This window comes from Lithobates pipiens, unplaced genomic scaffold (assembly GCF_037356315.1).
Source record: "Lithobates pipiens isolate NorthernLeopardFrog02 unplaced genomic scaffold, aLitPip1_a1.2 Scaffold_10, whole genome shotgun sequence".
NCBI lineage: Eukaryota > Metazoa > Chordata > Amphibia > Anura > Ranidae > Lithobates > Lithobates pipiens.
Window position 1 is genome coordinate 35,856,332 of NW_027507686.1, and position 27,810 is coordinate 35,884,141.

The 27,810-nt window shown below is 47.2% G+C and overlaps 1 protein-coding gene across 1 annotated transcript in view; it reads right to left on the reverse strand.

The window, feature by feature from the left end:
- Positions 1–20,827, reverse strand: part of CMTM3 (CKLF like MARVEL transmembrane domain containing 3) — a 35,170-nt gene extending 14,343 nt beyond the window's left edge. Inside the window, exons 1-3 of the mRNA XM_077454192.1 lie at positions 20,513–20,827; positions 10,007–10,162; positions 3,143–3,238 (exon numbers count right to left, since the gene is read on the reverse strand). Of these exons, the coding sequence (XP_077310318.1) occupies positions 3,143–3,238; positions 10,007–10,162; positions 20,513–20,623 (363 nt within the window). The 5' untranslated portion in view covers positions 20,624–20,827. The remainder of the gene's footprint in view (positions 1–3,142; positions 3,239–10,006; positions 10,163–20,512) is intronic.
- Between the last annotated feature and the right edge of the window lie 6,983 nt (positions 20,828–27,810).

Consider the following 27,810-nt stretch of genomic DNA (forward strand, 5'->3'; position numbering starts at 1 on the left):
AGCCCCGTGGTGGAACACCAGGGCCCGGTCGCAAAAGCACTTGCGACCCTGGTAGTTCCGCCACAAGTGTCAGTCGGTTTTTATTTTTTTATTTTATTTTAGTTTTTTATTATTATTTAAAAAAAAAATATTTTATTTATCTTTTTACAATTTTCTTTTTTATTATTTTTTACAATTTTTCTTAGGAGTGGCTCCTAAAACATATCTATCTGGCCTCATCCACAAGCATGTACCACAGCATACACCCATACGAGGGCCCAGAGGCATAACTAAAACCTTCAGGGCCTTGGTACCAGAAATTATGAAGGGCCTCTCGACCATTCCCTTCGAGCCCAGTGGTGGAACGCCAGGGCCCGGTCGCAAAAGCACTTGCGACCCTGGTAGTTCCACCACCAGTGTCGGTAGTTTTCTTGTTATTTTAGTTTTTTTTCATTATTTTTTAAAAAATTGTTATTTATCTTTTTACAATTTTCTTTTTTATTATTTTTTACAATTTATCTGAGGAGTGGTTCCTAAAACATATCTGGCCTCATCCACAAGCATGTACCACAGCATACACCCATACGAGGGCCCAGAGGCATAACTAGAACCTTCAGGGCCTTGGTACCAGAAACTACGAAGGGCCTCTCGACCCTTCCCTTCGAGCCCAGTGGTGGAACACCAGGGCCCGGTTGCAAAAGCACTTGCAACCCTGGTAGTTCCACTACCAATGTCAGTCTTTTTTTTTTTTGTTATTTTAGAATTTTTTTAAAAACTGTTATTTTATTTATCTTTTTACAGTTTTTCTTAGGAGTCGCTCCTAAAACATATCTATCTGGCCTGATCCACAAGCATGTACCACAGCATACACCCATGAGAGGGCCCAGAGGCATAACTAGAACCTTCAGGGCCTTGGTACCAAAAACTATAAAGGGCCTCCCAACCTTTCCCTTCGAGCCCAGTGGTGGAACATCGGGGCCCAGTCGCAAAGGCACTTGCGACCCTGGTAGTTCCATTACCAGTGTAAGTCGTTTTTGTTTTTTCAGTTTTTTATTATTTAAAAAAAAAAAAATTATTTATCTTTTTACAATTTTAATTTTTATAATTTTTTTTTACAATTTTTCTTAGGAGTGGCTCCTAAAACATTTGTAAAAAATAAAAATAAAAAAATAAAATAGCCCCCCAGTTTGGTAAAATATCAGGGGTCTAAACAGACCTCTGCTGTTTCACCTTTGAGACAGACAAGGGAGATGGAGGACAAAGCCCTCAGGCTGGGTTCACACTATTGCAAATTGGATGTGGGTTTCTTCCTCTTGCTTGAGAACACAAGCCGTGGCCATCTGGACAGCGTACAGAGGTACCCTAAAGTTGTTGATGTTGGTGCTAGCACAGAGCACTTTCAAATGTGAGTGGGCATTGTTTTTCTAACCTGCATTAGCTCCTGCTATTAAAGCATTGCTACGCTATGATTGTTCCTTTGTTGTGTATCCTATGTCTTTCTTTCAGCATGATTGCCTGAAGTTTAACAATGAACAAGGAATTCTCATTACCTGTGTCGCTGGTGTAGAGATATCTACAAATCTTGAGTTTTTTTTACAAAAAGTGCTGGTGAGTGAGAACACCCCACGTATGTTTTAGGGTGACTTTACACTCTTATCACCTTTAGAACTGCATTTCTCACAATATTTTTGAACTTGTTTTATTGGATTTTTTCTTGATTGTATATTCTTTTGACGCTGATTGATAATCATGTTTTAGTTATATTTTATATATAATCAAAGGTAATAGATTCCCAATTTGATTTTTGTAGAGTATTATATGTATCTTTTGATTTTTTTTGAGGTAGCGCCATAACCTTTTTACACAGCCTTATCCACTTGAGTGTTAATTTTTAAAGGGGCAGCTTCACTCATTTATGGGCAGCACAGTGGTGTAGTGGTTAGCACTTTCGCCTAGCAGTAAAAAGGGTCACTGGTTTGAATCCCAACCACGGCACTACCTGCCTGGAGTTTGCATGTTCTCCCTGTACGTGTGTGGGTTTCCTCCGGGTACTCCGGTTTCCTCCCACACTCGAAAGACATGCTTAATTGGTTTCTGTCTCAAAATTGGCTCCAGTATGTATGAATGTGAGTTAGGGACCTTAGATTGTAAGCTCCTTGAGGGTAGGGACTGATGTGAATGTACAATGTATATGTAAAGAGCTGGATAAATTGACGGCGCTATATAAGTACCTGAAGTAATAATAATTTATACATTGATAGTTTGGTGCCATTTCTTGTCACTTTATCAATGACATATTTACCAGCCCCACCCCCGCACTCCATCTCATGAGGGGGACCAGGGGAGCACACAGGGGCCTGGGGGCTGTAGAAAAAAGAGGAAGCTGTATAGAGGGGCAGGATATAGAGGAACCGATCTCCTTTATTTCCCTACTGCAGCTGCTGAATACCTGCAGGAGGGAAAAGAGGAGAAACAGGCTTTTAGCAGCTGCAGGAGGAAAATGAAGGGGATTGTTTACTCTATATCCAGGTGTACGAGGGAGCCGGGTCGCAATTACGACCATTGGAACCTTTGTAGTTATGCCCTGTGAGGGCCGTGTTTGCCCACATAAGGATGCATCCCTCCTGCAGCTGCTGAATACCTGCAGGAGGGAGAGGAGGAGAAGCAGGCTTTTGGCAGCTGCAGGAGGAAAATGAAGGGGATTTTTTCCTCTATATCCAGGTGTACAAGGGAGCCAGGTCGCAATTACGACCATTGCAACCCTTGTAGTTACACCCTGTGAGGGCCGTGTTTGCACACATATGAATGCATCCCGGTGTAGGCAATCTTATTCATGTCTATTGGGATGCAGCAGTTGCACAGACACAGCCACTACTCCCAGTATAAAAGCTGCATGGGTGCACGGCCCTGAATGCGCACACTGTCTGCATTCAGGGTCATGTATCTGTGTGGCTCTCAAATTGGGAGCGGGTACTGTGCCTGTGCAGCCACTGCGTCCAAACTGACATGAATAGGACTGCCTACACCAGGATGCACCGAAGACCTTTGCATGCCCATATGGGCAAACACGGCCATTTATCTATTCTGTAGTAGACTTCACACTTTACAGTACACAAAATGATGTCAGATGATTCTTAGGTGACAAGTAAAGGTGATCACTTACCGCAGCAGCTTTGGATGCCGCACAGGAATATTTGGACACGGCTACGAGGGACACTATGAAGTAGATGATGGCGGCGGACACACAGCGAATGAAGTCCTAAAGGAAACATCTCCAGTTTAACAATGAATCAGTGAATGTGTAAACACAGATCATTAGTCCCGGGAGAGGCGGGTGAGGTTAATGCACTTTCATCCAAACACAAGTGGCGAGATGTTCTGTACGGATGAAGTGCGCCAACTCACATGACCACTCCAGCATTGTTCTTTCATTTTACAGGACCTCATTAAACTTCTACATAAACACTCTGTCATTCTTTTGGGCACAAAAAAAATTTAACTAGAGAACTGTGGAGGACGCCATTGCCGTATTCCCTTTCTGATGATGCTGTCTGCCCATTATGCTGATCCACTGGCATCAAAATTCAGACCCGCAAAACATATACAGGCAGCTGACTTTTCTAATTTGTATACTTGTCTCTGGTCAGTGTCTCAAAGTATTGAATTTAAAGGGCTAGCGTAATGATCAGGCATCTACAGTACATCTGGAAATTATTCACAGTTCTTCACTTTTTCCACATTTTATGTTGCAGCCTTATTTCAATTAAATTTCTAATTATAATATTGGTAATATATAATATTTATTATAATAAATATTACATTTATTATTTTCATCAAAATTCTACAAACAATACCCGATAATAATCATGTTAAAGAAGTTTGTTTGAAATCTTTCCAAATTTATTCAAAATAAAAAGCGGAAAAAAATACCATGGAGGTAAGTATTCACAGCCTTTGCCATGACACTCAAAATTGAGCTCAGGGGCATCCCGTTTCCACTGATCATCCCTAATTGGAGTCCACCTGTGGTAAATTCAGTTGATTGGACATGATTTGGAAAGGCAAACACACACCTGTCTATATAAGATCTCATAGTTAACAGTGCATGTCAGAGCACAAACCAAGCCATGTCCAAGGAATTATCTGTAGACCTCTGAAAAGGGATTGTATGGAGGCACAGATCTGGGGAAGGGTACCGAAAAATATCTGCAGTATTGAAGGTCCCAGTTAGCACAGTGGCCTCCATCATCCTTAAATGGAAGAAGTTTGGAACCACCAGTACTCTTCCTAGAGCGGGCCGCCTAGGCAAACTGAGCGATTGGAGGAGAAGGGCCTTAGTCAGGGAGGTGATCAAGAACCCAATGATCACTTTGACAGAGCTCCAGCGTTTCTAGGAGAACCTTCCAGAAGAACAACCATCTCTGCAGCACTCCACCAATGTCAGGAACCATGAATCAGACTGAGACAGAATTGCAGTAAAAAATCACACTATTTATTAAAATGGTAAAAACAGAGCAAACGTAGTCAAAACATAGCCAGAGTTCCGTAACCGGGACGGGTAGTCAGAACAAGCCAGAGAAACAGGAGTCCAGAGATCAGAGAATTTGGGTGCAGCAAACGGGATCAGGAACCAGAAGGGAAGACAGCCAAGCAAAAGTCTTTCACAGGAAACACAGTAGAGAGAGTCCGGATATGTTGACCAAGGCAAAGGCACGGAAGATCTGATCCAAGGAGTTTATATAGCCAGCAGCTCTAGCTGACGAGCAGGAAATGAAGACTAGGTGAGTTACTGTGGAAGCAAGAGTCTTTGCCAATTAACCAACAGCTGAGCAATGAGCTCTTGAGAAAGAAGGGCTGAGCCCAGCCCTGACAACCAATCAGGCCTGTTTGGTAGAGTGGCCAGTCGGAAGCCACTCCTCAATAAAAGGCACATGGCAGCCCACCTGAAGTTTACCAAAAGGCACCTGAAGAACATTCAGACCATGAGAAACAAAATTCTCTGGTCTGATGAAACAAAGATTGACCTCTTTGGCCTGAATGGCAAACATCATGTCTGGAGGAAACCAGGCACTGCTTATCACCTGGCCAATACCATCCTTACTGTGAAGCATGGTGGTGGTAGCATTATAATGTGGGGATGTTTTTCAGTGGCAGGAACTGGGAGACTAGTCAGGATTTGAGGAAAGATGAATGCAGCAATGGACAGAGACATCCTTGATGAAAACCTGCTCCAGAGCACTCTGGACCTCAGACTGGAGTGAAGGTTTATCAACAGCACAACGACCCAAAGCTAACCCTAACCAAGATAACAAAGGAGTGCCTGCGGGACAACTCTGTGAATGTCCTTGAATGGCCCAGCCTGAGCCCAGACTTCAACTCAATTGAACATCTCTGGAGAGATCTAAAAATGGCTGTGCACTGACGCTCCCCATCCAACCTGACGGAGCTTGAGAGGTCCTGCAAAGAAGAATGTGAGAAACTGCCAAATATAGGTGTGCCAAGCTTGTGGCATCATACTCAAAAAGACTTGAGGCTCTAATTGGTGCCAAAGGAGCTTCAACAAAGTATTGAGCAAAGGCTGTGAATACTTATGTATATGGAATGTTTTTTTTTTTTACATTTGCAAAGATTTCAAACAAACTTCTTTTGCATTGTCATTATGGGGTATTGTTTGTAGTGCATTCAGAGAAATAATGAATTTAATCCAATTTGGAATAAGGTTGTAACATAACAAATTGTGGAAAAAGTGAAGCCATGTGAATATTTTCCAGCTATACTTGCATTTTCAGCAGCAGAAGATGTCAATGACAGCCTTCAAGTTTACATCATGTAAGGAACCTACACGAGCCACCCTGGCTTGTAAAAATGGCAGCACAAGTTTCTTTTATGTTCGGTGCAAATAAACATTGTTGCACAAATAACACTTGTGACATGGCTGCTAGCTGTCATGCTGATCCACTGGCTTCTATATTTTCTCTGGCACTGACCCCAAACCAGCATGCAGTTCAGAAGTTCTTTGCCATGACTTATTTGCTGCATGCTTGTTCTGGGTCAATGAGAATGTATTGTAGCCGGGAACAGCCAGGGAACTAACATTTTCAACAGGATGTTGGCAAGGTGGTTAAGTGTAGCTGAAAGTTAAGATCATTAAAGTGGTGTTGCCACCAAAAAAATAATTGGCAAAAAAAAAAATTTTTACTCACCTCTAAATACCGGTTGCTAGGGGGTCCCTCGTAGTCTGCCTTCTTCATTGCCCGGGCTGGTGACATCACTTCCCCTCGCGCCGCACATTCACCTGGGACCTGTCATGTGTCCCAGATGACTGTACGGCGTATCACGGCGCCCTGCGCTGCTCGCGCATGCGCAGTGGGTGCCCGGCTGTGAAGCCACAGCCGGGTGCCCACAGTATGCATGACGGTGCCGCGAGCGGAGCGGGGAGCGAGGGGGGGGCTTCGTTCCCCCGCATCGCTGGACCCTGGGGCAGGTAAGTGTCCGATTATTAAAAGCCAGCAGCTGCAGTGTTTGTAGCTGCTGACTTTAAATTTTTTTTTTTTAGGGGGTACCCCACTTTAAGTTATTTTATCATTAAAAGGAAGAGAGCTCCAAGAGCTGATTGGAGGGAAGAGGCCCCCCCCGTCTTCACACAGCACACAGGAACAAAGCTGGAGGTCCATCCCGTCACCATCTTTCTCTTGGGTGTCAGGAACATTTGTCAGAAGTGACTCATGCTTATAGCAGAGGAATGAGGCAGCAGACAGAAATGACACTTAGTGCTCTGGGTTGAGACAAGTACAGACTATAGAGGGATATGCTTTGTTCAGATTTCATGTCTGAGGATTACAATCACTTGAACGCTTTCAGTTTACTGTAGTTCTGAAACAACTGGATGGACGCCATTTATTTTTTACAAAGAACATGCAGCCAATCAGAGCTCTTGGACTCAATACCCAGCGCTTTTGATATTCACTCGATAAATGGACGCTGGGCTCATGTTCCTCGTACTTACTAAACAAATTCTGTAGAATTGTCTTTGTTGCAAAATGCATCCCCGATATTGTCAACGGCTTCCAAAGTTGGCTCACCAAGCCCAGCCTCCTTCCAAAAGGCTATTCGTTACCCTTCTGGTAAGACAATGGTATATTTCCTTTTAGGGCTCATTCACATGCGGCAGCCCTTACCCTCCCTCTGAAACGTGATAAGCAGTGGCTCACTTTTTAGAGGTGTGTGACAATCAGTGAGGCGCCAGCAGCCGCAAACGCAACATGCTGTTTCATTTTTCCCATAGTAGCAGCATGAGCATAGCCCTGAATGGCAAGGAAAAACGTGCAAGGAAAAAAGCGACTGCTCATGGAGTCAGCACAGACGCATTTCGTCCGCTGACGTCATCTGGGGTAAGTGGGCCCACACTATTTGGTAAGTATTTGATCATCTTCTTTGGTGGTGGCTGCACATTGGATGGTGAATTATTTCCATAGTGGTTTCCTTTCCCAAGGGGCAAAGCAAATTCTTTCTATGGTGGCTCTATGGAACATTCATATTCTGCCTTTTTCAAACTGTTTTTCATTTCAAGTCACCGTTACCTGTTTGCACTCACTTACGTCTCTTCAGATTCAGTTTTGATAGACATTGTAATTTATTACTGTTTTGTACTATTTTTTCTTTATCACATTAATTTATTTACTTATGTTGTAGGTGCCAGCCATTGCCCATTATTATAGTGTTGCCCTGTCACTTTAATTGTTTGCACTTTTATTCATATTCAGCGCTGCACTTTACCCCTCATTCACATTGCACAATTTGTCTAATTGTAGTGCTAGCAGCTTGCCAATTTTGATTTGTGGCGCAGTAAATTTTATGATTTACAATTGGGATGCAATGGCTGCGGGTACATCCATGTGGGTACACCGCCATGTATTGAACTGCCTGCACAGGGATGCATAGAAGACCCCTGCAAGGCCATACGTTCCCTTCAGTCTTGCGTGGTTGCGCAAGACTTGCGTGGGAGCGTGGTCGGCTCCTCTCCTGTCCTGAAATATCTTACTTTGATTTCACTGCACACTATGAGCTTCTTACAGTGTACATCAGAAGCTGTAGCAAGTCAGATCGAGCCCGCCTCATATCAAGGCTGGACAATGACCAGCATCATCTAGCCCCAACTGTCCTAGGCCTATCCCCTTTGTTCATTGGATTTCAGTTCTGTGGGTGTTACTTCGGTGAGTACTGATTGTCAGCACCCATTGAGAACAACACTGGAAATGACATTGGACAGTATACATCTGCCACAATGTTGATTTTTGGCAGAACCCCTGGGGACCATCAAAATGTTCTTGTTGACCACTGGTTGGCAACCGCTGACCTAGAGTGGTCTGTGTGCCAGGGCCGTCTTAATAGCATCATGTGCCCCTGGGGGCAAAGTGATACAATGGAGCCCCTACCAGCCTGCCCCAATTTACGCACCTACGCTCAAGAATTAACTTCTTCAGATCCGCGCTATAGCCGAATGGTGGCTACACAGCACGGACCTACTTTGCCGGGAGTACGTCAATTGACGTCCTCTCGTGCCCCCTGCAGGGCACGTGCTCTGTGATCAGCGAGTCTATGAGACTCAGCTGATCACAGATCGGAGTAAGGGGTCGATCCCAACCCCGTACCACATGATCAGCTGTCAGCCAATGACAGCTGATCATGTGATGTAAACAGAGTCGGTAATCGGCTATTTTTTCTCCTCGCGCTGATAGCATGAGGAGGAAAAAAAAAGCCGATAACCGATGGCTCTCAGAGGGACATTGGTCCCGATCAAGGAGAGCTGCCACCAGCTCATCTGTGCCCACCTGTGCCACCTGCCAGTGCCGCCTACCAGCGCCACCTACCAGTGTCACCAATCGGTGCCTCATCAACATCGTTGCGCTGTCCATCAGTGCCACCTAACAGTGCCATCTATCAGTGGTACCAATCAGTAACACCTATGTGTGCTCATCAGTGCCATCTTATCAGTGGCCATCAGTGCCACCTTATCTGTCCCCATCTGTGCCGCCTTATCTGTGTTTATCAGTGCCCAGCAGTGCCACCTCATCAGCGTAGTATAAATAGTTGATAGAATTGAATTAGTACTTAATTATTAATTAATTATTATTACTTTCAATAAAATCTTTTTTAAACAATAAGAAAACATGCCATAATCCAAAGGCTAATCAACACAAAGGGCACCAGTATGGGGGGTGGGGGGCGCACAGTACAAGGAAGGTCAGGAGGGCACAGTGCAGGTTCCAGGACACTGCCACCCTGGGACAGCTTAGTAAAAATCGTGACTATCCCAGCAAATCCGGCACAGTTGGCAAGTATGATGTAATGCAAGATTATCATGGTGCCTCCCATGCGCCCGGGGGCCCCTGGGCAGTGCCCAGGGTGCCCATGCATTAAAAAACCCCTGCTGCATGCAAATACATTCTGCCTGGGGAGACCCACTCACTCCTCCAGACTGACACCCGCACATCAAGGCATTTTGATATTTCCATAACGTCTCCCAAGACCCAGACTACTGCTTGCATCAGGGCTTGAGGGCTCTTGGGAGGAGTGAAGCAGGATGTTGCGATCCCTTGAGGAATCTATGTACATCACTCTGTGGACCCCTCCTACCTGCATTCCATAGAGAAGCACAGAGACCCAGTAATGACATCACTGAGTTTAAAATAAGGTATATAATAAAAACAGAAAAGTTTTATTTATGCGTCTCATTAGCATGTAGATGAGGGGGAAAGGAGTAACCAAGGCTAACAAAATATAAGAAGATTAAACTTCAGCTTTAAGAACCACAAAACCCCAGCTTGTGATTCAACGTGTCAGCAACCACACAGAACTGAAAACCCCATGCTTTCCCTTTCCTTTGGCTTGATCTGGGTTGGAGGAACAGCTCACAGGAAAAGGAGAAGACTTTGTCAAGAAAGAGGAAACACAATTCTCTGCAGGGTGACTTGGCTTGTTATTGGAGGGGGATTCTTCCCAACGGCAGGATGACATCATCACTTACCAGCAGAGGCCACAAGATCCCCTTCAGCTGCTCATTCAGTTTAGTGGAATAGGCAAAAAATGTAAAGAGAGCCCAAAGGAACTCTATGAGCGGTACGGTCATCAGACTGACGGCGGTCGATGCGATGTAACAGATGAACGTGAGAAAAGACACCACCTGCCAAACACAAGAAACAGAAATTAATGTGACTGGAGAAAATGCATTTGATTTAAAAAAAAAAAAAAGTTCTTTTTCCTTTTTTTAGAAATACTGCTTCACCCATTGTCATTAGATTAAAGAGACCCTGACATCAGGCCATTCTGTTCAACATTAATCTTCATATAGGATAATATGTGCACGCTATTTAATTGTAGAAGCCTCCCTTGCTTGGACATCCAAAAGCATTGAGAAGGCTGCTGAGCTCTGCCATCTTGAATGTGATGTCAGCAGCCCCACCAACACAAGTGACCCACATTAGGACCTCTCTCAACCTTTTTACATTGGTGGAACCCTTGAAATTATATTCCGATATCAGGGAACCCCTACTAAAAAAAAAAAAAAAAAAAAAAAAAGATACAGCTCAATGTACATGAGCCACACCACATTGCCCAGATAGCAAGTAATTGAGCTGCAAGTTTGAAAATGACTTGCTAAGCTATTGCTACTTTCCAGGCTTCACAATTTTGTTGTACAATTGCAGCAAGTCCGCATTGCATGACTCCAGATCAACTTTCTTTGCAAACATTTTGCAAGTCTGCTGCAAGTTCTGGTTCAGTTATATTGTGCAAAAGTCATCCCACCACAGGGGGCACTGTGGCTGAATTTTCATGCTGTAGACTTGCAGAGCTCTTGCCGTGGACTCAACACTGCAACTTTGCTCTTGCTGGAGACTTGCCATGCAAATTTACTACAAATTGGAAAAGTGTCAACTAGAACGTGTTCTTAAAGTGCTCTGCAAGTGTACAATTTGCCAGTGAAAATGTGCAACAAGTTAACAGACTTAAAATTCAACACTGCCACAAATTTGTGGCAAGTTATCTTTGCTATCTGGGTGGTGGACAATAAGAGAAGGTCCTGCTTGCTGGTTATCAGTGGAAAGAGTGCTCTATTACACTGGTGGTCAGTGAGGAAAATATCCACTACAGAAAAATGCCCATTATACTGATGGTCCGCGAGAAAAATTCACATTACAATGATGGTCCACAAGAAAATGCCCATTATGATGGTGGCCCATGGGAAAAATGCCCATTATAATGAAGATCCATGAGAAAAATGTTAATTACAATGGCGATCTATGAGTAAAATGATCATTAGAATGGAGATCCATGAAAAAAATGTCTATTACAATGGTGGTCCATGAAAAAAAATGCCCATTACAACCATGGCCCGTGAGAAAAATGTCCATTATAATGGTGGCTCATGGAAAAAATACTTATTTACAATGAAGATTAATGCCCCCATATTGGTTGCTAGGGCAGCCCGGAATCCATCTCTCAGACACACGGAACAGTCCATAAGCTTTGTTTTTACTAAGGGGATTGAGCTTGGACAGGAAATTGGAAATTATGGGATGCCCAGGAACATTCAGTGCAACTTGCTTGGGACTTCTATATACAGTACACTCCAGTCTTCTCACCAGCACAAACTCTTGCTTAAGTCTTCTTATCCTTTACTCCTCCAGCACTTCACTTGCTGCAGACTGTTACTCCTCCAGACTTGCTAGCACCGCATGGTAGGCCTGACACTAATTCAGCTAGGTTTCAGTGAAGTGCCTTTTGCGGGCAGGGACCTCAGGCCCCTGTGGTGTAGAAATAGTTCAGGTGCTAACTGACCTCTACTCAGCTACCAATCCCAAATAGCTCTCTTCAGGCTCTGCCAGCCAACCTGGCTGCAAAGACCCCTTTCCACTGCCCTTCTCCGCAGTCCTCTCTCCACTGGTTCTGCACCTGTCTCAAGCTGCAAACTCCCAACTTTCTCAGGCGTGCCTCCCAAGTCCTCCTGACTATGCTTCATTCATCCCCTCCTGGATGTGTCCAGTTGTCCTCCCTGGGGTCTCTTAGCAGCGTTCTCTCCCGCTGTCCTCTACTTGCTCTCTCATGTGCCTCTTTTCCAGGATCTGTTGTCTCCTCTTGGATGCACCCCAGCCCGACCCAAGGTCACCCATCACCCCCCCCCCCCAAGACTGGGGAGCTCCCTGTGGGCCAGACAGCCTCCACACTCTCTCACTCCAGCTCTTCCACCCGACAACTCCTCCCCAGCAGGGCTGACCACAGGTATTTAAGGAGACCTGCCCCCTGCCAATCCAAGTTGGGGATTGGTCAATGCTCCTTAGAATACCCCAGGCAGCTCTACCTTTCCTTCTTTCTTTCTAGCACCTTCTAGAAAGAAGAGGGAGGCGACAGTGATGCTACTTGTGAGTCACCCAGCCCTGCCCTGCGCCACTCCCAGCCCAGAATGAAAACAAACAGGCCTAGCCACCAGCTAGGCCTGCCTAAATTTTCCTACTCTCCAGAAAAATCCTCACTCTAGTACCTACCTAACTAGAGGGCGCTACATAATCATTTAGGCACCCAGCCCTGCCCTGCACCACTCCCAGCCCAGAATGAAAACAAACAGGCCTAGCCACCAGCTAGGCCTGCCTAAATTTTCCTACTCTCCAGAAAAATCCTCACTCTAGTACCTACCTAACTTAGAGGGCGCTACATAATCATTTAGGCACCCAGCCCTGCCCTGCGCCACTCCCAGCCCAGAATGAAAACAAACAGGCCTAGCCACCAGCTAGGCCTGCCTAAATTTTCCTACTCTCCAGAAAAATCCTCACTCTAGTACCTACCTAACTAGAGGGCGCTACATAATCATTTAGGGAAACTGCAAGTAAGAATTTAAAGGCTAAGTCCACATTTTATACCAGGTTTTGACCCATATTTAGGGTGTAATATGAAACATTATATAAAACACCATCCCCAAAACACAAACCACCCCCCCCTACCTGAACGGTGGGGTGCATCTTCCAGCAGAATCTTATATCTTGCGTGGCCACAACTTCAGCCAATAACATTGACTCAATATGGACATGTGTCCAATATAAGGGGACTGGCATCACCAGCGTTCTGATGCCTTGTTTCTGTGTGCTGAGGGTAATGACCCGGGCTACACATGATTGCACTTAAAAAGTGCGGTTAGTGTAAGTTCAGACAGAGATAAGTTTGGAGGACGCCCAAGATCATCCCTAAGGACTGTACATGGCTGTTTTAGTATAAATTACACAAGCATCACTGAAATTCAAAAAAAAAGGATAAAAAAAATGGTAAAAACAAGCTTATTGGAAAAAAAAGCCATTATTTATGATACACAGTGCTTTACCCAACTAAATGTCAGTCGATTATGGTTCACATCTACCTTAACTGGAAACAGTTGTAGGTCTATATATATATATATATATATAGCTGTCCAGACGCACTCAGCGGTAGAACTCATCACCCGGGAAAGAATTTTCCTGGTGATTGGCACCGTTCCCATAACATAACATTTAGAAGTGTCTGCATGGAGAATAAACATGCATGCTGGGCCAGCAATATATGGCAGTTGAATTCTTCGCTTTTATTATTATTACTATCATACAGGATTTACAGTGCCTTGAAAAAGTTTTCATACCCCTTGAAATTTTCCACATTTTGTCATCTTACAACCAAAAACGTAAATGTATTTTATTGGGATTTTATGTGATAGAGATAGACCAACACAAAGTGGCACATAGGAAAGTGGAAGGAAAATGATAAATGGTTTTCAATTTTTTTTTTTTTACAAATAAATGTGTGAAAAGTGTGGGGGGGCATTTGTATTCAGCCCCCCCTGAGTCAATACTTTGTAGATCCCCCTTTCACTGCAACTAGCCAACCAGGAAGTGAAAGGAAATCCCTACAAATTAAGGGAATTCTTTGAGGACCCCCCCCCCCCCCCCAGGTGAACAGAACTAGTGTCCTCATTGGAACATTTCCCCTCCATTAATTTTCTGGGGACAACCCAAAATTGGGGGTTTTCTTTTACTTTAAGTTTCAATGATAATGGTAAACAGAACACCTAGAGAGGAGGAATCTCCCTAAAGGGGGCACAGAAAGCAATAAAAACAAAAAACAAAAACTAAGTGTTCTAATCCCACTCCACTCCAATCTTTAGTTATACGTTAATGCATTCGATGCATTATGGTAAAAAACCTTCTGCATGTAGCTCTCCCCCCTAGCCCCCCCAAAAATACTTAGCATTTTTTTCGCTCCATAAAACGCACCCCCCCCCCCAAATGGGGGGAAACGTATGTGCATCTTATGGAGCCGTGGCCATGTTAGAATACCGGGCCAGGCATCTCCTGCGAGCGCCGGGTGATCTCCTGGCTGAGCCTGTCACAGATAGAAGACAGTGCAGCCCGAGCCGCCGAATGGAGTAGGGCCACAGCGGCCGCTTGGGCTGCTCTGTCTTCTGTCTGTGACAGACAGATGTGATGATGTCCTCGCCAGGCACTAGAGTTGCCACCTCATCCCTTTAAACCTGAACACATATGAATTACACAGGTTCTGAGGTTAATTAAAAGCACATTAGGCACTAAGTGAGTTTAATTACCACCCTAATCAGCCACAGAACCTGTGTAATTAATATGTGTTCGGGTTTTAAAGGGATGAGGTGGCAACCCTACCAGGCACAGGTCAGGCTGCAATTCATGGGCACTGGTCAGGCTGCATTTTATTGGCACTGGTCAGGCTGCATTTAATTACTACTGGTCAGGCTGCATTTAATTGCCACTGATCAGGCTGCATTTCATGGGCACTGATCAGACTGCATTTAATTGGCACTGGTAAAGGCTGCATTTCATGGGCACTGGTAAAGGCTGCATTTCATGGGCACTGATTAGACTGCATTTAATTGGCACTGGTAAAGGCTGCATTTCATGGGCACTGGTAAAGGCTGCATTTCATGGGCACTGGTAAAGGCTGCATTTCATGGGCACTGGTCAGACTGCATTTCATGGGCACTGGTCAGACTGCATTTCATGGGCACTGGTCAGACTGCATTTCATGGGCACTGGTCAGACTGCATTTCATGGGCACTGGTCAGACTGCATTTCATGGGCACTGGTAAATATTTGAGTACACCATTTGGTTACGAATATTTTCTTTCTTTTTTTTCCTCCTCTAAAACCTAGGTGTGTCTTATGGAGTGAAAAATACGCTACGTGAGCCCGATCTCAATCCAGCCATGTGCATGAGAGCAGTGGCTCTCTCCCTCCTCATTGGACAGAGAGGCCCCATCGCCTGGTGACCAGGGTCATCTCCAATTCTTCATAGCAGCGACCTGTAAGTATCGGAAGAGCTGCAGAGCCTTTGGAAAGTGACATCACTTACTGGAACATCAAGGTACTTCCTTGTGGATAAACTGTAGAACAGACACCAAGACTATAATGGGATAAGGACTGGGTGGGAAGAATAGTGTACAACTTATGGTGCAAGGACAGAACCTTGGCCTGGCAGTGGTGGTCAGGAGGGGCAGCTGCCCAGGGTCCAGTAGTAGGGGGGGAAACCCCCACACCCCATGTAAGCTCCAGAATCAGTGAACTGTGGCTTTATATCTGCTTTGACCAGCTACTGTGCTGGAGCACAGGTCCTCTCTCCACCCCATCCACCCACAGCTGTCACGAAAAGCATGCACAACAAACTAGCTTCTAGAAAGCAAGCAACTGGCCACGCATGCGCAGCAAATGCTGAATGCCAACCATGGGCAGAGAATAGTTGCAGAGTGGCACACCCATACTATGACATGCGTGGAGGGCACAATTTAGCATCTTTGCCCTGGACCAGCCTGTCCCGGTGGCGGTGTAAATTTGGTACTCTGATACCATATACTAGTTTGGAAAACACAAGACTATAGTGCTGGAAACTAAAACTAAGGGCCAAAAAAACCTGATGATTTGCCACTGCTACTTACCCTCAGTTCACATCTCTGCGTTTGGTTGCGGGTATCGCAGTGAAAACGTACTGCCCTGCAGAATGGCATTTCAGCGTTATTTGAAAAAGATACACGCAACTTGCAGAAATGCAGGCGCGGCACCCCATTCACTTGAATAGGCTGTGGTGCCCACGCAAACGCAGCAAGCAAAAACGCTAGGATGTGAACCTAGCGTAACTCAGCAACTAATGTAGAAGAGTTAAAGCAGTTTGGTCATTGTTAGAAGAACTCCCACAACTCTATAACCCGGCTTCACATGTCACCAGCTTTGCATCACAAATTTTTGTGACATTCTGCAGGAAACACATTTTTTTTTCTATTATATGAATTGGAAAGTGACATAAATTTCATGAGTGCTGCCGTCCCATAGAGCTCCATATCATGGACTCCCATCCAGTAATACGCAGCGCCCTGGGTGTGGCCACTGACCACCTCATCCCCCAACTCCCTGCTGTCCTGATGTCAACCAGCCATGATGAAAGTGAAAACACATTCCCCATCTGGAAGAGGACTTCACCTCCCCCGCCCTCCTCCTCCCACACATGTGGATTGCATTAAGTGATAATAATGAGGCTGTGCGATTTCTGCAGCCACAGACAAGATGGGTTATAAATTAGGATGAAGCAGCCGTGCTGTAGAAGATAAGATTGCAGTGGATGGAGTGCAGTGATGCTCCACTTCACACTCTTGATATACAAGGGCCTCAAGTGTGGCCCCTATAATCACCCGGGGGGGGGGGGGGGAGGGGGACATAATATTTAGTCAATGTAATACTGCAAAAACCTGACAGTGACAGCAGACATGTTGCAAGAGATGGTCAGTGATTATGGGCATGTTGAAGCAGAAGTTTAGAGACTATGGACATGTTGCGGGAGATTGTCAGAGACTACAAGCAGGGCCGGGACAAGGGGTGGGCAGGAGGGGGCGGCTGCCCCTGGTGCAATGGTCTATTGCAGGGGTTTGGGGGCACCCTGACCCTAAGGGAAAGGGGGGCGCAGTTTGGCATCTTTGCCCTGGGCGCTGGATGACCTTTTCCTGGCACTGACTACAAGCATGCTGCAGAAGATTGTTAGACTAATGGCATGCTGCAGTTGATGGTAAGAGACTATCGGGCAATGGGCATGCTGCAGGAGAAGTTCAGAGACTATAAGCATGCTGCAGGAGATGCATAGAGACTATGAGCATGCTGCAGGAGATGCCTAGAGACTATGAGCATGCTGCAGGAAATGGTCAGAGACTATGAGCATGCTGCAGGAGATGCCAGGAGACTATGAGCATGCTGCAGGAGATGCCAGGAGACTATGAGCATGCTGCAGGAGACGCCTACAGACTATGAGCATGCTGCAGGAGATGGTCAGAGACTATGAGCATGCTGCAGGAGATGGTCAGAGACTATGCACATGCTGCAGCAGATGATTAGGGACTATGGGCATGCTGCAGGAGATGGTCTGAGACTATGAGCATGTTGCAGGAGAGGGGCAGAGACTATGAGCATGCTGCAGGAAATGGTCAGGACTATGCACATGCTGCAGAAGATGATTAGGGACTATGAGCATGTTGCAGGAGAGGGGCAGAGATTATGGGCATGCTGCAGGAGATGCCTGGAGACTATGAGCATGAGCCGGCTGTGGTTAAATGCCACTAAGAGAAAGCTCTATTTGTGGGAAAAAAATTATAAAAATGTAATTCAAAGTGCGTCAGCGCTGAATAGCTGAAAATTGGTCCGGGGGGGGGGGGGGGGGGGGGTTTAAGTGCCCGGTAAGCAAATGGTTAATTTTGATGTCCAAAGTTGCATGACAAGTTGCACACGTGTGAATGGTCATAACCATGCGACTTGTCATGCGATTTGACCGTTTTAAATCGCGTGACAAGTTGCACCCTATTTGTCTGCATTGGAATTGGTCAAATCGGTGCGACTCCGTTTGAAAGCAGTTCCTGCTCTACTTTTTGCAAGTTGAGGTGCGACTTGCATAGGTATGTGTGCATGAAGTTGCACAGATGTCCTTTAAGTAGCACAACTTCAATGTCACGATCGGTGTGACCGTGGTGGTCAGTGCTCCGGACTGAGACAAGTATACACTATAGAGCAGGGATCTCAAACTGGCGGCCCTCCAGCTGTTGCAAAACTACAAGTCCCATGAGGCATTGCAAGGCTGACAGTTACAAGTGTGACTCCCCCAGGCAGAGGCATGATGGGACTTGTAGTTTCGCAAACAGCTGGAGGGCCCCTGCTATAGAGGACATGCTTTGTTCATATTTCATGCCTGTTGTCATTGAACTCAGAACACTGAGGACATCTTGTAGCGAAGAAGATGTACTGCAGAGGTCAGCACCAGATTGAAGGTGACTATTGCAGCCTTGCCAATTTTTTGTGGGGGGGGGGGGGGGGGGGTAGGGGGTGTGAACATAGAAATAAAAAAATAAAAAAACAGCCTGCAGTTGACCTTTAAACACCACTGTTGGCTCTTTACTTTTTTTTTTGCTCGTTAGTTTTCCCTCTCGCTCACAATCACGTCATTGAACACACAATGATTTTAGTGTTTTACAAACCACAGGAGGGGATTACAGGAAGCCGCCACTGCAAGGAATATGAAGACGGCCACAGCTGACTTCTCTACAAACAGACATCAGATAGGAGTCTAAAAGAAAGACAATATTTGTTTGTCTAATGGCAGCCATACACGTAACAATCTGATTGAATCTTCACAGAATCAGATCATACGAGATGCACTGAACAATCAGATTGTATGGTGTATGGTCTGCCTTAGAAGGACTGTGGAAAGGTTATTTGTAGAAAGAATCGCTCTCAGACAAATGTCGCCAGAAACAATCGATCTGTAGAATTGGAATTTTCCATCATTTCAATGAATTCTGTGTCTATTGTTCCATCTGATGATACTCTAATGATTGTACACTATCGAGATTTCCTGTACCGGGAGGGATCCTCTGACCAGGGATGTCTGAGGTCTGTGATTGGACAAAGAAAAACAGGACAGCAATGAGATCACATCATATGAGAGATCCACTGACAGAAGCTGCAAGCAGATCATACCGAGGATCCGCTGAGCGGAAGCTGCAAGAAGATCATCGAAGAGCGCCACTGGCAGAGCGTGATCACATCAGATGAGGGATCCACCGACCAACATTGAGCAGGATTAGAAACACGTTGTACAAAGGATCCACTGGCAGAAGCTGAGCAGATTTAGTATCACGTCCTATGAGAGATCCACTGACAGAAGCTGCAAGCAGATCATACCAGGGATCCACTGAGTGTTCAGCAGAAGCTGCAAGCAGATCATACTGGGGATCCACTGAGTGTTCAGCAGAAGCTGCAAGCAGATCATACCAGGGATCCCCTAACAGACATTGAGCAGAGCAGGGATCAAAAATATTACATCAAATGAGGAATCCACTAACAGACATTGAGTAGAATTAGAAACACGTTGAGAGATCCAATGACAACAGCTAAGCAGAGCTAGAATTGATCATATGAAGGATCCACTGACAGAAGCTGCTAGCAGACCATACCGGGGATCCACCAAGTGTTCAGCAGAAGCTACAAGCAGATCATTACAGGAATCCACTAACAGGCATTGAGCAGAGCTGCAATCAAAAATATTTAGATCAAATGAGGAATCCACTAACAGACATTGAGCAGAATTAGAAACACGTTGAGGGATCCAGTGCCAACAGCTAAGCAGAGCTAGAATGGATCATATGAAGGATTCACTGGCAGAATATGAGTGGTTAGGATCCAATCACATAGGGGGTTCCATGGTGCCAAAAGCAAAGCAGCGTAAATATCAGGTCACGAGGGATCCACTGACACAAGCCGGGCAGCGATAGAATCAGATCAGATGAAGGATCCATTGACAGAACTTGAGCAATTAGGATCAGATCAGATGAGGGATCCAGTGCCAATAGCTGACAGAAGATTAGCCGATTGAAGATCGGATCATAAAAGGGATCCACTAAGATGTTGATAAGCGCTAAGAGCAGATCTCACGCAGATCACATAAGGGATTGGCTGACAGACGTTGAGCAAAGCTAGAAGAGATGACATGCAGATTGAGGACCAGATCATGTGAGGGATCCGCTGAGACAGGATCGGATTTTTAGGAGGGATCCACTTCCAGAAGGTCAGCAGATTTAGTACCGGGTCAAATGATGGATCTACTGGCAAAGGCAAAGCAGAGTAAGACCAGGGGATCCAGTGCCAACAGTTAATCATGAATATCAGGTCAGATGAGGGATCCCGGGAAGAGCCAGAATCAGATCAGATGAGGGATCTACTGAGATACTGTGAAAAGCTGAGAGCAAATCTCATGAGGGATCCACTGAGTAAAGCCAGACCCGATGATGAGGGATCTAGTAGTGGAATCTGTGCCGTGTGAGGATCAGATCCTGCGAGGGATCCACTGAGAGGAGGACGAGATCCGGTCATATGAAGGATCTATTAGTGAAAGTTGATGGAGAAGGATGAGGAATGTGCAGGGAGGATGAATGATCGGGGGTCGGTCGGTCGGTACTCACCCACTCGGCCAGCAGTAGTTGCCCCTTGCTGGAGGCGATGAAGTCTCTCCCGGGGATGAGGGCTCGGAGGGCGGATCGGGGGGGGCTGGCCTCACTCTCGGGGTCCCCCATGCTCTCTCCTCGGTCGGTCTCCGGAGCGGAAATGGTGACAATACGGAAACGTTCTGCGATGAGCGAAGTGTGAATTAACCCCTCCGCCGCCGCAACCCACTTCCTGCCCCTTCACCACCGCCCGGCACACCAGGGGTTACCCCCCTCCCCCTCCTCCGCCGGGGGCAGGCATGTCAGCGGGGAAGGGGTTAATGGCGGTCAGTGTACATCAGGAGGAGGAGATGGGGGGGTCCCGGGGGTCAGCTGCACCCACAAAGACCATCCTCATCCTTCATACCCCCCCCAAAAAAAATCCCCTCCCAGCACAAATACCCCCTCCCTTAGTATTAACCCCCCCCCCCAAAAAAAATCCCCTGCTAGCACATATACCCCCTCCCTTAGTACTACCCCCCCCCCCCCAAGTTCTCCTAGTACAAATAAAACTCCCCTACCCCCCCCCCCCCCAACAAAAAAATTCCTCCTAACACAAATCATCAACCTTTCAGATCCCTCAAATTTCCTCTTCAAGTACAGATCCTCATCCCCCCTCCCAGCACAAATTCCCACCCCATCCTTTCTCCTAGCACAACCACACCCCCCCAAAAAGACCCCTCCTATAACAAATACCCCTCCGCATCCCCCTTCTAGCACAAATCCTCCCCTCCCAAAAAAACCCTCCCTATAACAAATACCCCTCCCCATCCCCCTCCTAGCACAAATCCTCCCCCCTCCCAAAAAAAACACCTCCTAGCACAAATACCCTCTGCATCCCCCCTCCTAGCACAAATCCCCCCCCCAAAAACGTCCCACCTAGCATAAATCCCCCCCCCCCAAAAAATGCCCATCCTAGCACAAATACCCCCCTAATCATCCTTCCTAACACAAATTCTCAACCCTTCAGATCCCTCAAATTTCCTCTTCAAGTACAGATCCTCATCCCCCCTCCCAGCACAAATTCCCACCCCATCCTTTCTCCTAGCACAACCCCCCCCCCCCCCCCAAAAAAAGACCCCTCCTATAACAAATACCCCTCCCGCATCCCCCTTCTAGCACAAATCCTCCCCTCCCAAAAAAAGACCCCCTCCTATAACAAAATACCCCTACCCCATCCCCCTCCTAGCACAAATCCCCCCCCCCCCCAAAAAAACATCCCACCTAGCATAAATCCCCCCCCCAAAAAAAGCCCATCCTAGCAACAAATACCCCCCTAATCATCCTTCCTAACACAAATCCTCAACCCTTCAGATGCCTCAAATTTCCTCTTCAAGTACAGATCCTCATCCCCCCTCCAAGCACAAATTCCCACCCCATCCTTTCTCCTAGCACAACCCCCCCCCCCCCAAAAGACCCCTCCTATAACAAATACCCCTCCCCATCCCCCTTCTAGCACAAATCCTCCCCTTCCAAAAAAAGACCCCCTCCTATGACAAATACCCCTCCCCATCCCCCTCCTAGCACAATCCCCCCTCCCAAAAAAACTCCTCCTAGCACAAATACCCTCTGCATCCCCCCTCCTAGCACAAATCCCCCCCCCAAAAACGTCCCACCTAGCATAAATCCCCCCCCCAAAAAAATGCCCATCCTAGCACAAATACCCCCCCTAATCATCCTTCCTAACACAAATCCTCAACCCTTCAGATGCCTCAAATTTCCTCTCCAAGTACAGATCCTCATCCCCCCTCCCAGCACAATTCCCACCCCATCCTTTCTCCTAGCACAACCCCCCCCCCCCCCCCCAAAAAAGACCCACTCCTATAACAAATACCCCTCCCCATCCCCCTCCTAGCACAAATCCTCCCCTTCCAAAAAAAACTCCTCCTAGCACAATACCCTCTGCATCCCCCCTCCTAGCACAAATCCCCCCCCCAAAAAAATGTCCCACCTACCATAAATCCCCCCCCCCCCCCAAAAAAATGCCCCTCCTAGCACAAATACCCCCCTAATCATCCTTCCCAACACAAATCCTCAACCCTTCAGATGCCTCAAATTTCCTCTCCAAGTACAGATCCTCATCCCCCCTCCCAGCACAAATTCCCACCCCATCCTTTCTCCTAGCACAACCCCCCCCCCCAGCACAATTCCTCCCCTCCCAAAAAAGACCCCTCCTATAACAAATACCCCTCCCCATCCCCTCCTAGCACAAATCCTCCCCTCCCAAAAAACTCCTCCTAGCACAAATACCCCCTAATCATCCCTCCTAACACAAATCCTCAGCCTTCAGATTCCTCAAATTTTTGCTTTTCAAGTACAGATCCTCATCCCCCCCCCCAGCACAAATCCTCCCCTCCCAAAAAAAAGACCCTCCTATAACAAATACCCTCTGCATCCCCCCTCCTAGCACAAATCCCCCCCCCCAAAAAATGGTCCCACCTAGCATAAATCCCCCCCCCCAAAAATGCCCCTCCTAGCACAAATACCCCCCTAATCATCCTTCCTAACACAAATCCTCAACCCTTCAGATTCCTCAAATTTCCTCTTCAAGTACAGATCCTCATCCCCCCTCCAAGCACAAATTCCCACCCCATCCTTGCTCATAGCACAACCCCCCCCCCCCCCCAGGCACAAATCCTCCCCTCCCAAAAAAGACCCCTCCTATAAAAAATACACCTCCCAATCCCCCTCCTAGCACAACCCTCCCCCCCCAGCACAAATCCCCCCCCCCCAGCACAAATCCCTCCCTACAAAAAAAGACCCCTCTTATAACAAATACCCCTCCCCACCCCCCTCCTAGCACAAATCCTCCCCTCCCAAAAAAAACTCCTCCTAGCACAAATACCCTCTGCATCCCCCCTCCTAGCACAAATCCTCCCCCAAAAAATGTCCCCACCTAGCATAACCCCCACCAAAATGCCCCTCCTAGCACAAATCCCCCCCCCTAATCATCCCTCCTAACACAAATCCTCAACCCTTCAGATTCCTCAAATTTCCTCTTCAAGTACAGATCCTCATCCCCCTCCCAGGCACAAATTCCCACCCCATCCTTTCTCCTAGCACAAACCTCCCCCCCAGCACAAATCCTCCCCTCCCAAAAAAAGACCCCTCCTATAACGAATACCCCTCCCCATCCCCCTCCTAGCACAAATCCTCCCCTCCCAAAAAAAACTCCTCCTAGCACAAATACCCTCTGCATCCCCCCTCCCTAGCACAAATCCCCCCCCAAAAATTTCCCCACCTAGCAGAAATGCCCCCCCCCCCAAAATTCTCCTCCTAGCACAAATACCCCCCTAATCATCCCTCCTAACACAAATCCTCAACCCTTCAGATTCCTCAAATTTCCTCTTCAAGTACAGATCCTCATCCCCCCTCCCAGCACAAATTCCCACCCCATCCTTTCTCCTAGCACAACCCCCCCCCCCCAGCACAAATCCTCCCCTCCCAAATAAGACCCCTCTATAAAAAAGACACCTCCCAATCCCCCTCCCCTAGCACCACCCTCCCCCCCAGCACAAATCCTCCCCTACCAAAAAAGACCCCTCTTATATAACAAATACCCCTCCCCATCCCCCTCCTAGGCACAAATCCTCCCCTCCCAAAAAAAACTCATCCTAGCACAAATACCCTCTGCATCCCCCCTCCTAGCACAAATCCTCCCCCCAAAAAATGTCCCCACCTAGCATAACCCCCCCACCAAAATGCCCCTCCTAGCACAAATCCCCCCCCCTAATCATCCCTCCTAACAAAATCCTCAACCCTTCAGATTCCTCAAATTTCCTCTTCAAGTACAGATCCTCATCCCCCCTCCCAGCACAAATTCCCACCCCATCCTTTCTCCTAGCACAAACCTCCCCCCCAGCACAAATCCTCCCCTCCCAAAAAAAGACCCCTCCTATAACAAATACCCCTCCCCATCCCCCTCCTAGCACAAATCCTCCCCTCCCAAAAAAAACTCCTCCTAGCACAAATACCCTCTGCATCCCCCCTCCTAGCACAAATCCCCCCCCCCCAAAAATGTCCCCACCTAGCATAAATGCCCCCCCCCCCCCCAAAATGCTCCTCCTAGCACAAATACCCCCCTAATCATCCTCTAACACAAATCCTCAACCCTTCAGATTCCTCAAATTTCCTCTTCAAGTACAGATCCTCATCCCCCCTCCCAGCACAAATTCCCACCCCATCCTTTCTCATAGCACAACCCTCCCCCCAGCACAAATCCTCCCCTCCCAAAAAAAGACCCCTCCTATAACAAATACCCACCCCCCTCCTAGGACAACTCCTCCCCTCCCCAAAAACTCCTAGCACAAATACCCTCTGCATCCCCCCTCCTAGCACAAATCCTCCCCCCAAAAAATGTCCCCACCTAGCATAAATCCCCCCCCCCAAAATGCCCCTCCTAGCACAAATACCTCCCTAATCATTCCTACTAACTCAAATCCCTCAAATTTCCTATCCTAGTACACATCCTCATCCCCCCACGCAGCATAAATTCACACACCCATCCCAACCATTCCTCCCACTGGCACCAATGATGGAGCACAATTCCTCCCACTGAAACCAATGATGGGGCAGTATTCTTCCCACCGACACCAATGATGGAGAACCATTCCTCCCACAAAACCAATGACGGAGAACCATTCCTTCCACTGACACCAATGATGGAGGCACAATTCCTCCCACTAAAAACCAATGATGGAGAACCATTCCTCCCACTGACACCAATGGCGGAGAACCATTCCTCCACTGACACCAATGGCGGAGAACCATTCCTCCACTCAAACCAATGGAGGAGAACCATTCCTCCACTGAAACCAATGGCGGAGAACCATTCCTCCACTGAAACCAATGGCGGAGAAACCATTCCTCCACTGACACCAATGGCGGAGAACCATTCCTCCACTCAAACCAATGGCGGAGAACCATTCCTCCACTCAAACCAATGGCGGAGAACCATTCCTCCACTGAAACCAATGGCGGAGAACCATTCCTCCCGTGAAACCAATGGCGGAGAACCATTCCTCCACTGAAACCAATGGCGGAGAACCCATTCCTCCACTGAAGCCAATGGCGGAGAACATTCCTCCACTAAAACCAATGGCGGAGAACCATTCCTCCACTGATACCAATGGCGGAGAACCATTCCTCCACTGAAACCAATGGCGGAGAACCATTCCTCCACTCAAACCAATGGCGGAGAACCATTCCTCCACTGAAACCAATGGCGGAGAACCATTCCTCCACTGAAACCAATGGCGGAGAACTATTCCTCCACTCAAACCAATGGCGGAGAACCATTCCTCCACTGAAACCAATGGCGGAGAACCATTCCTCCACTCAAACCAATGGCGGAGAACCATTCCTCCACTGAAACCAATGGCGGAGAACCATTCCTCCACTGAAACCAATGGCGGAGAACTATTCCTCTACTGATACCAATGGGGGAGAACCATTCCTCCCACTGATACCAATGGCGGAGAACCATTCCTCCCACTGATACCAATGGCGGAGAACCATTCCTCCCCACTGATACCAATGGCGGAGAACCATTCCTCCCACTGATACCAATGGCGGAGAACCATTCCTCCCACTGATACCAATGGCGGAGAACCATTCCTCCCACTGATACCAATGGCGGAGAACCATTCCTCCCACTGATACCAATGGCGGAGAACCATTCCTCCCACTGATACCAATGGCGGAGAACCATTCCTCCCACTGATACCAATGGCGGGAGAACCATTCCTCCCACTGATACCAATGGCGGAGAACCATTCCTCCACTGAAACCATGGCGGAGAACCATTCCTCCACTGAAACCAATGGCGGAGAACCTTTCCTCCACTGAAACCAATGGCGGAGAACCATTCCTCCACTGAAACCAATGGCGGAGAACCATTCCTCCCACTGATACCAATGGCGGAGAACCATTCCTCCACTGATACCGATGGCGGAGAACCATTCCTCCCACTGATACCGATGGCGGAGAACCATTCCTCCCACTGATACCGATGGCGGAGAACCATTCCTCCCACTGATACCGATGGCGGAGAACCATTCCTCCCACTGATACCGATGGCGGAGAACAATTCCTCCACTGAAACCAATGGCGGAGAACCATTCCTCCACTGAAACCGATGACGGAGAACCATTCCTCCCACTGATAGCAATGGCGGAGAACCATTCCTCCCACTGATACCAATGGTGGAGATCCATTCCTCCCACTGATACCAATGGCGGAGAACCATTCCTCCACTGAAACCAATGGCGGAGAACCATTCCTTCCACTGATACCAATGGCGGAGAACCATTCTTCCCACTGATACCAATGGCGGAGAACCATTCCTCCCACTGATACCAATGGCGGAGAACCATTCCTCCCACTGATACCAATGGCGGAGAACCATTCCTCCACTGAAACCAATGGCGGAGAACCATTCCTCCACTGAAACCAATGGCGGAGAACCATTCCTCCACTGAAACCAATGGCGGAGAACCATTCCTCCCACTGATACCAATGGCGGAGAACCATTCCTCCCACTGATACCAATGGCGGAGAACCATTTCTCCCACTGATACCAATGGCGGAGAACCATTCCTCCACTGATACCAATGGCGGAGAACCATTCCTCCCACTGATACCAATGGCGGAGAACCATTCCTCCACTGATACCAATGGCGGAGAACCATTCCTCCACTGATACCAATGGCGGAGAACCATTCCTCCCACTGATACCAATGATGGGAGAGACATTCCTCCCACTGGCACCAATGATGGGGCACAATTCCACCAACTGACATCAAAAGTGAAAATAAAAGAAAATCCCAAATTTCAGGGTGACACCACAGCAGTAATAGAGGGGAACAATTCTGGTGACACACCAGTATTCCCTCACTTTGAAGGGATTTCTGCTGACTGTTTGGCTATGAGACAGGAAGTGAAGGGAAATCTCTCCAATGGGACACAAATGGGGAAAAAAACCTGATAGAATATAACCCTACTTTACTCTATCCAAATAAAAATAAAAAACTAAATTTGCCTTTAGTTACACTTAACTGGTTTGCATGTTGATCTGCTTTTAACACCTTCCCGCCTGCCTTACATCAGATTGACGGATAGGCGGTGGCTTTAATGTTCTGATTGGACTTCATATGACATCCTTCAGAACAAGCCGCTCGTGTGCGGAGCGTGGACACTCAGCTTGGCGATCGGTGTTCATCTCCGATCATGATAAAGAGCCTATGACGCGGCTCTTTACCATGTGATCAGCTGTGCCC